Genomic DNA, 16,437 nt, shown 5'->3' with positions numbered 1-16,437 from the left:
AAGAAAAGCCAAAATATTTCATGCAAAGGACATTTTTCATTATTAAAACTTTTCATATTGAAGATTGAGTAGGAATAATAAAACCAACAGACTCTCCCTTTGTGTTCACTGTCATGTTGGAATAATGAGACTAAATTATCCTCGCAATATTTCCCTGAAACCTCACAGTCTCCCACGCCTTTTCTGATTATCAGGACCTGTCGGTGGCGCTGTTTGGCCCCAGGACTCTGCAGCAGAGGACACACTCGCATTCTCACACACACAAAGAAAGAAAGAAAGAAAGAGAGGGGGGGTGGGGGGGGGGAAGAGGAGACTGACTGAGAGAGTGAGCATCAGCGATCCAATCAACACACATTTGTCTGTCCCAAAGCCTGGACAGGAAAGCAGGACAGCTCTCTAATCTGGAACCTCGTTAGAAATAGCGGGTTTTGTTCTGTTGTTGACTTTAAACTTGCTCATTTCCATAATTATGACCCTGAATCTGGACGTGGATCGTCGGAATCGGCTTTGATTGAGCGACACCTGCGCTCTCTCTCTCTCTCTCTCTCTCTCTCTCTCCTCTCGCACACACACACAAACACACACACACACACACCCTCTCTCCTTCCTCTCTCTTTTGTCTGGCATCGCTGCAGTTCACAGTCAGCAGAGCTGAGGAGGAAGAAGAAGAAGAGGAGGAGGAGGAGGAGGAGCGGGGTGTACCTTGCACCCATAGCCGCGCGTCGCAGCATTGTATCCCGCAGAAACACCCGGAGTGGCCGCCGCTGCCTCCTTGTCTCTCCTGATTAATCAAGGGGAGCTCTGTGCAGTCTGAACCCGGAGCTCTGCTTCTGATGACATACTGAAAACTCTTCCAACTGCTGCTCCATTCACTCGGACCAGAGGTGTCTAGGATTTCTGTGTTTTGACTGGGAGGAAAGGGACTGGACCTAAGAAGATGCGTCTCCCGGCGCTTCTCTGTGTGTTGTTGTGTCTGGCTGCAGCACCGGGCCCGGTGGCCGGAGCGGACAGAAGCTGCGCCGACTTGCGGCAGTTCTACACCGGGAAGGGCTTCACTCTGGTTGGGGTCCCTCAGACCGAGATCTCCGGTGAGTTTGAGGAGGACTGGCAGAGACTAACACATAATTCCAAACCTTTATAACATAACACTCGCGGATATCGCTGGATGGTTTCATGTCCAAAGAGTGTTTTTCCCTTTTTTTTCATTGATTTAGTGGGATTTATTATTTAGAGTTATTGCAGAAATATAGTTTACAATGGAGCTGCAATATTTCAATTGCAGTTTTCCTTTCAAATACACATTTCATATAAGGGTAAAAGCCTTGGTTATTGAATTGTGCTTGGTTTCAAATAAACCTGCACCTAAAGCTTGTTAAGCCAAGTCTTAATTTGCACTAACTTGTTTTATTGTTCCAAAATGCATTTGTCTTATTAGGCTCATCTCTCTGCACGAATACCCTCACTGAGCAATGCACACATTCTGCATGAAGTGTGTCTTGGGTTGTAGTCTGTCCTGCAGGTCTATGTAATAGTCTCTTTCTGGGGCATTTTCATTGTCTGCTAAATACAGATTCGCACATGGCTTCAAGCCACGTCCCTTGTAGAGTTATTATAGCCTGTGCAAAGCATTTCTGGTTCTTTGCTGATGTTTGGACTGCAGGTGTGAACGGCGCTCAACAAAAGCTGCAGAGAAAATGATAGATTCGCTTTCTGTTCATAGAGGTTGAACAGCAGTACAATAATGTGTCCTGGAACATTTTTCATTGTCTGCTCTGCTCCGGACAGCAGGTGTGGTGTGTATGTGTGTGACGCAGTGGGTGCTAAAACACCCCGTTTGGGTCATTTGCATAAACGAATAAGTATCCAGCAAGCGGCAACAAAGTTTAACAAGAGTCGAGACTCAGATTTGAAATTGTTATGTTATTCCATGGTGTCTGCTGTCAGTCAGTCACCAATCCAACCATTCAAGCAATCATGCATTTAATCAGTTGGTTAGTTACCCAGCTAGTCAGATAATCAATCAGCTCAACATGCAGTCAATCAGCCAGTCAGTCAAACATCACAAATCAAAGTCTGTGTCTTCTCTCTCTGGTGTGCACTCTTCACCGAGGCTGATTAAACCGTCGTAGCCTTGAGGAAAGATGGGATTTGTGAAACCGGTGTTGTTTTTCTCTTTTAACGCCATCATCTGCCACTTTCTGTCTCTTCCTGCATTTCACTTAAAGATGGAAAGAAAACAGTGGCCTTGCAAAAGCAAGAGATGAAGCGAAACAAGATCGAGGTGTGTGTGTACGTTTACGGATTCTGCGTGATCTGAAGGTCATTTCACGTTGGGTCACTGAAAATGGTCTTATGTGAGTGGGTGGGTTGTTAATATTTATGTGTTTGTGTGTGTCTGTGTGTTACTGACATTGAGAACAGACAAGGATGAGGCAAAAGGTGGAGACGTAAACAGAAAGAAAAGAAAGCAGAAAAGGGACACTGAGGTACGTTGACAGAGACGGAGTGAGTCACTCAAGGTTTCTGTCAGTACGTCATGCACGGCCATGGAAGACATCCGGCGCGACACTCCCCCTCCCCTCACATTAGAAACTCTTTTTTTATTGACAGATGAAAAACACAATGATTCAGTCACTCGGACCTTGATCTTCTCTAGTTATTTGAGCAGCAGTTCTGCCTTCACAGAACTCATTAAAACTGACAACCAGATAGGAACAGAAAGATGGCGACGGGCAGCAGAATTCCCCTGAACCTGGGGTCTTCATTCTTTTTCATCTCAGGGACCCAAGGCTGGAAAATTTTACCTTTCCACTCAGTGAGAGCCAGACACATATGCAATTCTGTGTCAGTGCCACTCAGGAGGGTGTTGGTGTTTTTTCTTTTTTTTAACTGTTGCTCTTGTCAGAACAGGTGATAGGTCTTAAAACTGAATGACTGGCTAATGCTTAGTACATTTAAGACGGTGTTAATGATAAGAAAAAAAAAATGGGGAATTCGTCAACCCATCCATCCATCCATTCTCTGTAACGGCTTATGCTGTTCAGGGTCGTGGGGGGTTGGAGCCTGTCCCAGCTTTCATAAGGCGAGAAGCAGGGTCCACCCTGGACAGGTTGCCAGTCTATCTCAGGGCCAACACAGAGAGGCATACACAGACAGACAGCCAATTTAGAGTCACCAGTTAACCTAACATGCATGTCTATGGACTGTGGGAGGAAACCCACGCAACCATGGGGGGAAACATGCAAACTCCACACAGAAAGGCTGCAGCACTAACCGCTCCACCACCGAGCTGCCCTAGTTAAAATACTATTACTAAGCACCTACCTTTACCTAATCAGTGTAGACGAGCACCTGCTTTCGGCTTGTCCTGCCGCAACCCTCCCATTTTATCCGACAGGCACCAAGGTCACGCTTGCTGTTTGGGTGGGGCCACACCTGGTGGGGTGGGATTCGAGCCCGCTGCCTTCTCCATCCCAACCCAATGCTCTACCACTGAGCCACCACGTCCCATACTGTACCTAATAATTGTAGTGTGAATGAATGTGTAATATACATTGTAAATATGGCTGTAAGAACATTTTATTGCTCATGGAATTAATGGCTGGGACTTGGAATCAATAAGTAAATCCAATTTTAACTGGTTTCACTGCAAAAAAATGAGTCAATCCAGGGACAAATGTTCTCCAGAAGCAACACCCACACACGTATTTCTATACATGACAGACCTATCATCCATTGCCACTTTTGATACCTTAAACTATATGCACATATTCAAAGTGAAATATTTTACTATTTATTCGCTTTTAGAAATACTCCTCTATACTCTCCTATTTTATTGTGGAGACTCGCTGTGGTGACACAGCCGCACCGAACAGCAAAGGTTTTGATTGAGTCGCGTTACTTTAGCCAATCAGAGTGGAACAAAACAGATGTGGAAACGTAAACAAATGCTGAGATACGTTTTTTTAATCTGCGAGAGAAAGACAATATTCTTATGAAATGCCCGGTGTAAACCTGATCTACAGAAGAAGAAAATCTGGATGTGAAATGCACTTTACTGCCAGGTCTAAACAGGGTGTGATACCCCATATTTGTAAGAGGATATGATAAATGCCAGAATTCCAAAGTAAAACAGCAGATAATATGACAAGCAGATGCTCTAAAATTCCTACCCAGAGTTTAAAAAGCCCATAGTCTTCTCGGTTCCTGCTCAAACCCATTGTCTCACAGATTAACACCATCTGAATGGGAGCTGTCGCCCTGTTTGTGCCTGCGAGCATTTCTGACTCACATCCATCGTATTCTTTACTTGATCCGTAGTTAAAGCGTAGCTCATCTTATACTGTCTGTGTGTGTGTGTGTGTGTGTGTGTGTGTGTGTGTGTGTGTGCGCGCACTTAAAAGTCAGTGAAATCCAACACCTTCTTCAGGGAAGACACTTCGCACAGTCTGTTTTACATTCATTCGCTCGCACATGCATTGTCTGTGCAGAGCAGCACACACCCATGTGATCATATGACACACAGAAACAGGGGAAGACTATGGGCTTTTCAGGTATTGAGTTTTGACGCCTGTGTGTGTGTGTGTGTGTGTGTGTGGGTGTGTGTGTGCTGTAGCCTAAATATTGAGTATTCGTTACATTGTTGCTTGTTTGAAAGACCACAGAGGAGGAGCAGTGAGTATGTACAGTATGTTTGAGTTATTTTAGGTCAGATTACCTGTAGATTAGGATACATTACAGATTTACTTACTAATCAGTAGGTCTTTAACAAAGGTAAGTCAGCGTCTGAGCCTTTATTCATTTACACCTATACAACTTTGGTATGAATGAGCACTATTTCTGTATTGTTATTCATTAGTCAAATTTCCATCCACATTTACCACAAAATTGTCCCCAGTTTCCACACAATTGACCGTAGACAGTGAATGAATGTATTTTTATCCACAACTCTCATGCCAGTATTAGTAATTGGTTCACTGAGATAAACAGCTGGTGGCACCAATTCTCCAGTTGGATGCTATTAAAACTGGAAACAATGACATTTTGTAATTGAAAAAAGGCCAATTGCCAATAGATGTACGAAGGGGGGGTGAATAGGACAATGCAGCAAAAAAAAAAAAAAACAGTATGGGGTACTTCCTGTAACACAACTATACCTCAATTTAATCCAAAAAATGTGTTTATATTGGATGTGTTTATTAATTTGAGCACACTGATCGCACTTCTCCAGTGGAACAAAAATTTAAAGGTTCACTTCTATTGGTTCTAGTTTGTGTTGTACATGTACATAAATGCCAGTAAACTTCCCTATATGACAAATATCTCTCTACTTCTAGCTGGAAAATGCCTCTGGATGACTTCACTTGGAGCAACCTTCAGTTCAGATTTTGTCATCTCGTTGCTCACACTGTGAAGTCTGAAATCACGGTCCACCTGCGTTTCCACAGCTCCTAACCAGATGACATCATCTCAACTCCTAATGATGAAAAGCTCCTCCGGGTGATGTCATCTGGAGGAGAAATGTTTTATTACAAGGAAGCGACAGCGACGTTTAAAAACATTAACGTACATTTACACCTTAAACTAAAGCCACAGAAAGCAAGTTGAAAATTGGTGAAGTCGCCCTTTAAGTTGCATTTAAGTCATATGCTGTGGAGCCTGTTTCCATAACACTTTTGCTTTGATTGAGACGATATATTGTTATTTCCTAGTATTTTCAGCGTTTCCACTCAGTTCTTAACCCAGTGGAATCACATTGTATGAGTAGGACCTTTTGTTCTCGTTATAAAGATTGGTTAGAATACGTGTGCACAGCCACAAACTATCAGTGGAATAAGTGCTGGATATTAAAAAAATAAATATCTGTGGTGCTGAAATATAATATACAATATATTAACTTTTCTGCCCCAGTGAAACACTGTTTGCTTTAAACCATGCTATTAGAATTATGACAAACTATTCATTAGGGCTTCACATACTGTACAGCATATACAGTACCCTGGTAGTTCAAAGGTCATGAAAATGTGTAATTTATAGAGAGCATCATTATTATGAATTTTAAATGATGCTCATTTATATTTGCCCATTGTTTCTGTGAAAACTGTGTGTGTGTGTGTGTTTCTGTGTGTGTGAGAGTGTCTACGTAAACATTATATGTAAAAGAGGAAATTGATACTGTCTGTCACACATCACATGCTTACTCAGGCGCTCACACCAAATGCTACCAAGTGGAACCGTGAATACCCACTGCACACTCAGTACTGTATATACCCAACTGGTCTCTTTACTCCTTCCTCTTCTTTTCCCCAGCCATTTGTCTTACTTCTTCTTCCACCTCAGTATTGTTTTTCTAGACTGGCTCAGATGTGTGAGAGCAGGGTTGTCTGTGTGTGTGGGAGGGGGCTTGGTGGGCAAGATTTGTTAAAAGCGGAGCTGTGAATCTTTTATGATGTCTGATGCAGTGGCATGAGAGGCAGACAGACAGAGATAGAGGCGAGGAGGAGAGGATGTGAGGAGACCAGAAAGACAACGAGAGGAAGGGAAGAGGCTATGTCCTGGTTGCCTTTCCTCTCATATCTCCTTCTTTCTCCTTTTGAGGGATGACTGATACTACAACCAGTCTGATAGTAATGCCGGATCCTGTGCTGACTGATTTTTATTAGCGCTGCAAGATTTAGTTGATTAATTGATGATTGGATCAACATAAAATTAATTAATCTTTATGGGGTTTTTTTTTTGTATGAGGTTAATTCTTCCATTGGTTTGCTTCAATTTTTTATCTTCACCAATTATCCTTTCAAGGCTTGCAGGTGCTGTAACCGGTGCCAGCTGTTATCAGGTACCCCCCTGGCCACACATAGAGACAAACACCTATGGCCAATCAAGACTTACCAACAGAGGCGGATTTGGACTGGAACTGTTTAACCCGTATTTTGGTTCCAGGAAATTGTCTCTGTTTTGTGGTTGTAGAGAAAATAGCTAACAGTAGAAACAGAGCATTACTTCCAAGGCCAACAAAGATTTCATTTACTATCATCAGTAGTTTTTAACCTTACAGGTTCCTGGGGTCCAGAAACCCTATACAGTTACCAAACATGTTTCTAGTGCATGTGTGTATACAGTAGGGTCAACAAGTCCTCCAGCTTTCAGGCCCACGTAGGCTGAACGTCCCAGTTCTCTCATATGACCCACAAGGACATTTGTCAAAATAAGGCTCCGACATTGAGATGCAGGTGGCTTTTGAAACTGCACCCTTTTGCAGCCAAATAGCAGATACCATGCCCTAAAATGGTGCCAAAACGGTGGCTTACACAATGAAAAAATGCCTGATTAAAAGTGTGCAAACATAGTCATGTGATTTATTACTACAAAGCAACAAACAGTTGTTTCACATGTGAGAAAATCTTCTTCTTTGTGGACCCATCCATCCGCCCTCACTGCCGCCGTGCTGCTGCGTGTCTGCGTACAGCCGGTGACAGTGTTATGTTGGCTACAGCTGCTATATGTCACCCCACAGTAAAACCCCAGTATTTAAGATGGTCATTGTAGCCCGTTTGCACAAACATAAAAACACTTTTACAAGATTCTTATTTGAAGATGATTCTGTCTGACTTCTCTCTGAAATTTAGGACAAACTTTATAATTTTGTGTTGTGTGAGAGCTGAAATTAACATAGATTTTTTTTTTTTCATTTAAATGCCGATAAACTTGCAACTTCTTTGCGGGAATCCTCATTATAGTGTTGTATTATAAAGAGTTGTATATAGAGTTTATTGCATTCAAGCTACAAGCCCATGCTCTCCAGACACAAGAAGATCAAATCACTGCATAGCCAGCGTATAATTGAGACGAACTGATGAATGCAGGAGTCAGAGTCCCTGTGATCATCAGAAGTGGTGGGTGGTAAAAAGAAAAAGTCCAAACCTCTGAAATGCTGTAACGTCAATCTTTTGTGTTTCTTTTTTCTCTGAATTCCCCTGAATTCTTTCTCCGTCTTCCACCCGGCTCTAGTTCACACCTCTCCTCCTCGATTACTCCTCTCCCTTTAATGGTCTGTTCCTCCTCCTTATCGGATGCTATTTTTACTTTCTCCTCCTCCTCCCTTCCCCCCAGTCATCCTTCCCTCCTCTCTGGGAGTCGATCATCCATCTGTTTTCTAAACGAAGAAATGAGTTGTCTGTCTGATGTTGTGCACTCTGGCTGCTCTAATGCTCTTTAGACATTGGCTCTCTGAGCGGCTCCATACACTGTGTGTGTGTGTGTGTGTGTGTGTGATTGAATGAGTTTTATTGGTATTTGTGTTAACTGGGTAACAGGTATTTGCATATAGTGAAACCATTACTGAACCATATTACCACTCATTCAGACGTTTAATGTAATCTGCAACCACTGACTGTTTATGTTATTCATTAATCTTAAAATGTTAATTTTGTAATGCTTTCAGATCTAGTTCATTAGAAAGCAGTGAAGATTGTGTGGTACAATCATACAGCAGGATGCTGGATCACCAGGGGATCAAAGTCCACTGGCTGTCAAGTTTTATCAGGCCAAGAGTACAAGAGCTCTAAATGTTAAATGATGTATAAATGTCAGCTCAAGAAAAAACGTGAATCCTCAAAACCAATTTGTGCAGCTCCAAAGCCCCCAAAAAAGGGTTTGGGCAAGTACACAGAAACTTCAGGCTTTGCAGGGCCGACTTCACAGGCTGCTGTGTTCTTGAGCGTTTCACTAGTAAAATCTCAACAGGACGAGCTGCAGCCTGTGCCTGGCTGCTGGGGAGGCCACAACAAGAAACAGTGAGAGAAAACAGACGATATCTCTCAGGGTTAACTGCAGCTAAAAACAATCACCAGTTCTCACAGAAAATGCCGGACTTCTGTTTTTTTCTTCATTGTTTGACTTTTGGTCTTGCACATTTACGTATGTGGTTAAACAGGCAATTTTGGAGTGAACAGCCATTTTTCATAATTTTCCAACACTATGAAATGAGGAATTGAGAAAGTTGACAGATTATTTAGTTGTATTTATTTGTCCTTTTGGCTTATCCCGTGAGTTCAGGGTCACCACAGCGGATCATTGTCCGAATGTTGATTTGGCACAGTTTTTACCCTGGATCCCCTTCCTGATGCAAACCTCCCCAATTTATACCGGGCTTGGACCACCCCGCACAGCTGGGGAGGGGAATGGGCTGTTAGGGGGTTCAGTGTCTTGCCCAGAGACACTCTGACATATAGCCTTTACCAACTGAGCTACAGCCGCCCCCTGACAGATCATTTAATAATCAGAAATTGCTAGTTGCACCTCTCAGTTCTTTTACTACTAATACTTTTATTTCCAGTATAAGATTAATATATACAGTAATTGTAATTTTCTTTTTGTTTTATTTGAGAATGTATTTTTTTATCACGTGATAAATAGGGATAATAAATCGACAAGCAGCATGAGGGCAAAAAGTCTATTGTACTTGTACTAGTACTCATAACACTTCTCAGATACTGCATGCAATACCACATTAACCTCCACAGGTAGGCGGAAGTGGGAAACTGTCTGTGGTTTAGAGCTGTTTATATAAGTGATGATGACAAAAGTAAACTCTGCTGTGCTAAAGTCTGAAGATCTAATTACCACCGGTCATGTTGGTAATTAGCATCTTTGAAAAACGATTTATTATTTGCGATGGACACTGGCACAATGGTTATTTTACCTTCACATTTCTGTATAGACTCTACAGTCTATGAAGTCCATGCTTCTCCATCCATCTGTTCTTTTTTTTTCCATTTGTTTATGTTTCTTTTCAGCGGAAGTTGCTCCCTTTATCAAACATTGGTCACCACCATATTTGTTTTGGCATAAGAACATGGAAGAATTTCTCTTCTTCTGGAATTTGCTTAACTGCAGTGGACTAAACTAGAAGCAAAACAGTTTAGTACTTGGTATCACTGAGTACTCAAATTTACATACTTGTACTCAGTCTGGTAAAAAAAAGAAGTTTCAGGACATTCTTATTAATAACTTCTTATGTCAGGGAATAGAGTTGACAGTAGTAAGGCAGATTTGTCCTGTTAGCGTGTTCACTATGAGTTTCAGCTCGCAGCTTTGCATAATAACTGTCACGCATTGTGGTTCGTAATTTTAGGGAAGGACGTGAGTGAGGGACCCCAGTGCTCTGCTTTCTGTCACGTGTTGTCTTCCTCTGAATGTTTGGCTTCTTTTAATTGTTATTACAGTGATTTGTTGTTAGAATTCAACAATTTACTGCAAAATTAGCATCTGTGTCATGAGACTACTTCAAACTCCAGAGTTGATAGTCTAAATAGGACGTGACCAATTGAAGTATTTAATCTTTGAAAGAACTGAAACAATGGACCCATTCGTCACGCTCTGTCATTTTAATAAATGACATCTTTTTCACCAACGATTTATCGAAATCTATTGTAGACTGCGATATCCAGTCACCAGGGGAGACATTACAGTATTGATGCTAATCACATAGTTTAAAGGTATTTTACGCAAACCCCAGCAAGTGTTTTATTTGTTAAAGGAAAATCGGAAGTAATTATTGCACAATAGACGATTTTTCTGTTGTTGTCTCTCTACAAAGAGGTCAGAAGGAACCGCACATGCCAAGCAGTGATAGGATCATGGTGGAGAGTATCGTCAGGGGCAAATCTCATCGTGTGTGACATGGTGTCCGTTGCAGATGCGCATCTGTCATGGCTGTACAGACACAGGCACTGGTGTTCCAGTGGCTACTGAGGGTGCGGATAATCTTTGATATATTACATGGTAGTGGAGGAAAAGATGCTTGATTTTATCGCTGAGGAGTGCGTTTAAAAGGTCAAGTCAATAAGGCATCACGCTGTTGCTTTCACCTCAATTCAAGTGGTTCGACGAAACACCGAGCGGGTGACATTTAACGCACATATCTGCGATATGATGACAGGTGTGGTTAGTAATGGAAAACCTGAGACCAGTCTAAGGGACGCATCCCTGTGGGTGTTTGTGTTTTTGTGTGTTTAAGAGGCCTATAATTAGACATGTTGCTGTGAAAGTCGTGCCTTTCAATGAGCCTTATTGTGCTCTGTGCCACCAGTCTCCCTCCTACCTTTTTAAAAAATAATAATTTTAACCTCCTGAGTGCAAACTCAGAGGCTATTTCATGTTATTTCTGTATTGTTCTTTTTATTGGCATTTTCTGCTTTATTAAATTGTTGGCTACCGGGAGCGACAGAGAAATTTATTCGACAGAGTTGGAAAACTATATAAAATTGGCTCCTTGGTTCATATCATTTGGAAGACACAGTGTTTGTCATATCGCAACCATGCACCAGGGCATCCATGTGAGTTTTCAAAATGAAACACACTCTGTTTCAGGGCAGTTCTTACAAAAACTTGCTCAACCTAAAGCACAACTAAATTAATGTGAACGTTGAAGCAGTATGTAAAATTGAAATAGCTGTTTTGTGGTTTCTCTTAACTAGTTGAGCAAACTCTAAATAATAAATAATAAAGCACATTGGGGAGTTTTTTCATTAGAACTCACTTTTATCAATGGCATAATTCATGTTTAATTTGGCATAATGTTTAGCATGGCTGGTCCTGTCCTCCCAATTGGCTGATCAAATCTACTGCAGCAGATCACTAATCCTTGAATTACAGACCGATCAAACATAAGTAAAATGTAGATAATGTGCTTAATGCTTTTAACGGAATAAAAAAATCAAAGTGGTTGTACTTGTTGTGAAGTATTACTTGCACTGATTGGTGGATACTAAGTAAGGTTTCCAGTGACAATAGCACAAGAGGAACTTCAGATTGGCTTAATATGCTGGTAAAAATATAACTCGTTCAGGTGAGGTTATGAGGAAGCTGAACCATGAAAGAGCTACTTGTATAAGCAATTAAATATTTCAAACTTACAAGACCTTAGTTCATTTGCAGTGAGTCAACATCCATATTAAGACTGGCTTGTATGAATAATCCAAATTTACACAGAACACAAGTCGTTAGATATTAAGGACTGTTTAGTCAAATCAAATACATTTTATTTACATAGTGCAATACAACAAATAACACATTTTCTGTTAAATGCTTTACTTTCTGTATAGTATAAGAATAAGGACAGAAAAATCAATCAATCAATGATGAAGAGGGATCGTACCACTATTGCTTCTTTAGGTAAACCCGTACAATGTAATCCTATGAAACCCCCTCATTTTAAAATGGGGCGGCCAAAACACTGGTGAATGTTTAATGTCCTCTTAAATAGCGCTTTTATCCAAAGCTCTTTACAATGTTGCTTCTCATTTACACACACACACACACACACACACACATTGTCAATACTGTACACAATCGGGATGACAACATCATAGATCGGTTGTGTGTGTAAATAAAGAATATTGATCTGGGATCATGGGTCCCTTATCAATATGAACAACAGTACTAGAACACAGCGCATGAAGGTAATTTTCATACCGAGATTGTCACAGACTGGGTGGCGTGTTTTGGGGGAGGGGTTGCATGCATTTGTCTGGATCTTGTCTAAGAGGGACGCACAGTGTTAGTAGTGACTGATGTATCTGACTGGTGCCATCATCAGTCAGCACTAAAGCTGCAGTAGTGGTGTCTCTGATATTCTGTCAGAGAAACATCCAACTGTAAGATTTATTTGTTTATGTTTATCCAATGAAATAGCTGTCAATAGGTGTAACACCTGACATGTGTAAATCCATCCATTATCTGTAACCACTTATCATGTTTCCTATCCCAGAGTCACCAATTAACTGGGCCGTTAGAGGAAAACGGAGGAAGCCCACGCAAGCACGAGCAGAACGTGCAAACTCCAGTCAGAAAGGCTGCAGCTGCTCTAGATTCACCAACCATGCTGCCCACCTGACATACAAAATCCCATTTTTAGCAACTGCACGTGATCAAAAGTAAAGTGAAATGCTTTCAAATGAATGTTTGTGTTTAGGAATGGAGTTTGTTTCACACAGTCAATTTTAAAAACCCAGCACTTTGTCACTATTTGGTAGAAGATCGTGCAGCAGAAGTTGAAACAAAGTGCTTTAATCAAACTTCTTTCTTCTCACAGCAGCTCTGATCAGGCAGTTGCTGCTACATTCTTCCAGTTTCTCCACAGGTCTGACATCGAAGACTCGACCTGGAAAAGACTGACCTCAGACCTGGTGTCCCCCCCTCCTCGCCACAGCAATTTAATGCCACCTGCTGAGAAAGAGCAGGGACAGAGAATCTGCACTGATGTGTCCCTGTTAACCCCTCCTCTACACACACACACACACATTCACACAGCCCTACCAGCCGTGAGCTGTTGGATTAGGGGTTGATGTCTAATCTCCTGCTAATCCTGGCCTGCTAATCTCTGTTATCTCACAGCATGGCAGCTCACTGACCTTGCAGCACAGAGAACAATACACTCTCACTGAGAGAAACTCCACATTTGCTTTTTTCATTTTGACCCCTTCTGTGCGTTTGTTTTCTAGTCACAGACACCAGTTATTTAACTTTAAGCAGAGGCTAATGCCAGCAGTGGAAGGCAGCTGACACGAACTGTGTCTTTTATTATTAGAATTCTCCTCATACAAATGTGCACACTCAGGCACTGACTCCCCACAGTGACACGGACCAGTTGGCACATGTTGAGTTTTTTTTTTTTTTTTTTTTTTTTTTTTTTTAGCAGAATCAGTGAGTGAAGGGGAGTAAAAGTAGTAGTTAGTTTAAGAGCCTTTAACTACTCCCTTAAATGACATAGAATTAAGGCATTATACGCTGAAGTTGGTGCCATGTGAACACACATGGCACCACTGGGCAGCAGACAGGGCTGGACTGTAGGATGGTTGGGTATTTTTAGTTCAGTGATGGTATAAAAGAACGAAAAGGTTGCCCAAAACACTGCAAGCCTTCACCGCTTCCTCATTCTAGCAGTGTTTATGACACATTCTGTCTTTTGTTCACATTCGCTCTGTTATTGCATTTTTATTGGTCTGGACTTCAGAGCTTCAAAGCATCAGCATTTGCCTTGGTGTTTCTTTATGGAAACAGCCTAATTGTGAAGCCAAAAGTATCTTAACAACTTGTGACTCTTAAAACCATTTTACCTACACTCCTCTTCCATCATCCGGTCAAACGTTTTTGACCCAAAACACTGCAAACCTAATGGCCTCCAGCCTCAGCTGTGCTCAGTAACCATCAGCATATTAGCATCTTAGCATTTAGCTGAGAGCATTCACAGACCAGCTGGCATGTCTGTTTGAATTGCATACATACTACCGTCTACATTGTGTGATGGCTTGGTTGGTTGTTGACTAAAATGCAAAATGTCAGAATTCATTTCAGTGTCGTTGAGTCTGTGAACTGACTTTTTCCACTGTTGTTTGTGCTACAATCCCATTTTAGTAGTTAACTTCTACCCAGAATCAGACATAGGTTTAGTGCCATTTGCAGTTTATGCAGTAGAACAAAAATCGCATGAATGCGATGTCGGTGAAGGTTTCCAGTCATCCAGGTTTGGTTATCCAAAGGTTGAATCATGTCAACTGGACTGCTTTCTTCTTGATTAGAATTGTTTCGCTACTCATTCAAGCACCTTCCTCTGTCTGAGGGAAAATTGACCAGGGGACCAAGTTACAGGCGTTGCACTCGTCTGGCCTTAATAGGCTTGTTAGGTGGATAAGATTGGAGTTGAGAACAGGGCAGAGTCAATAAGATGTAACCCTTAAGAGGGGTTGTTAGGTGTGGCCTCCTTAGTGGATATGTGAAGGGGTCTTAATCTTCCTGGGGTTGGATGAAAGGGCAGCATGAAAAATGGGAGGCAGATTGTGCCTGAGGCCTCCTCCTCTGTTGAGAGGAGTCTCCATGTGAACATACACTGTATGGCTGCACATGCTCTTACATACCCTCTGATGCTGTATCATCCACAGGACAGGCTTTCTGTATCAGTGGGCCAACAGCAGTCAGGAAGAAGTATTGAAGAATAATTTGTTTAGTAGAAGTTCCATAGCGTTGCTTTACATGAAGTCAAAAGGTTAATTATCAAAACAGTGGGTCAGCTAAACTGTCAGCATGTTTTAATACAGACAATTTATCACCTTCATTGATACATATCTTATTGACATAAGCTGTGTGAGCACAGTTCTGCTTGCTGTGGCAACAAATGTGATGAACTGTCACAAAACAGCAGCGTCAGTGTTTGGAATAATGGTGATGATGGAGAATCATCTTCAATAAACGCCAATCAGTTAAGGTAATAACTAAAAACTTCTAAATCACAAGATCATAGAGAGAAGATAAAAGCAACTATTGGACACTTAGAAGCATGTTACAGCTTCATAACTGACTCTTTTCCTCCGTTTCTCTCCTCTCCGCTCTCCTTTCTTTTTCTTATTATTGCCTTCTCATCCTTCCATCTCTCTCCTCTTTCATCCTCTACTCCCCCTCACATTTTGGTGGATAGTAAAGTAGTAAAAGTGGGCTTTGGGAGGAAGGCCATGTGGGGCATTAAATCACATAAAGGTGCCTTTTAAACTAGTAAAGAGAGTGTGATGTGGAAACACACACACATCTACGCACACAGACGACCACCACTAACCCATCAGCCCCTCGTTTAGGGAGCAATAATTTGCCACAGTAAGTGACAGGGTTATTGTGAGACGCTCATTAAGAAAAGGAAGCAGCGACTAACCGTCGGACTGAAGGGAATAAATTGAAACCACCGCCTCACTTTTACTGCTCAGCAACGAGCCGCTTTACTGTGGCGTTTGAAGACAGACCCGGGGCGAACTCAGGGCGTGTGAGTGTGTGTGTGTGTGTGTGTGTGTGTGTGTGTGTCCGATCAGTAATAATGACTCATAATACTGATTTTACATTGTGTTTGTGATGTGATCACACTACAAGGTGCGACATTTTCTCTGCATGTTTCCCAAACTTGTACACTGTGCTGTGTGCATCCACAGCTTCTAGGGTCAGAAGTCTGGTGACTTACAATGAGCCAGACTGCGACTGCAGTAATACAGTGCAAGGTCACTTCCTATGACAAACTTTCATCTCAGCAGGAGAGGAGAAGGAAAAAGAAGGGAGGAGGGATAGTCTGAAGCAGAGCACTTGGCATCAGAGAAAAGTCAGTGATACAAGTTGTAGGAATGGATTTGAGGAGAATAATTCAAAGTTAGACAGAATGAATGACCAGATGAGGAGACGTTAAAGGACAGAATGACAAGAGTGAGTGAAAAAAAGTATTGTTATAAGTTTATTTTAAGGTATTTTTTCATTTTGTTTAAATTGACTAGTTTCTCATCCTGCAAACCATTTTTTAGTTTGTTTTGAAAACTTGCTCTTTTGAATATTACAATAGCTATTCTCATCATTATCATTGTGTTTTGCATTGAGCATGTGTGGAATGTGCATGTTCATTTTTCT

At 41.6% G+C, this 16,437-nt stretch overlaps 1 protein-coding gene across 1 annotated transcript in view; it reads left to right on the top strand.

Moving 5' to 3' along the window:
* Positions 1–316: 316 nt before the first annotated feature.
* Positions 317–16,437, top strand: part of LOC137131610 (glypican-1-like) — a 38,159-nt gene continuing 22,038 nt past the window's right edge. Inside the window, exon 1 of the mRNA XM_067513097.1 lies at positions 317–1,088. Within this exon, the coding sequence (XP_067369198.1) occupies positions 938–1,088 (151 nt within the window). The 5' untranslated portion in view covers positions 317–937. The remainder of the gene's footprint in view (positions 1,089–16,437) is intronic.

Source organism: Channa argus, chromosome 8 (assembly GCF_033026475.1).
Source record: "Channa argus isolate prfri chromosome 8, Channa argus male v1.0, whole genome shotgun sequence".
NCBI lineage: Eukaryota > Metazoa > Chordata > Actinopteri > Anabantiformes > Channidae > Channa > Channa argus.
The sequence above is the reverse complement of the archived record's forward strand: the minus strand, read 5'-3'. Positions and strand labels throughout refer to the sequence as shown.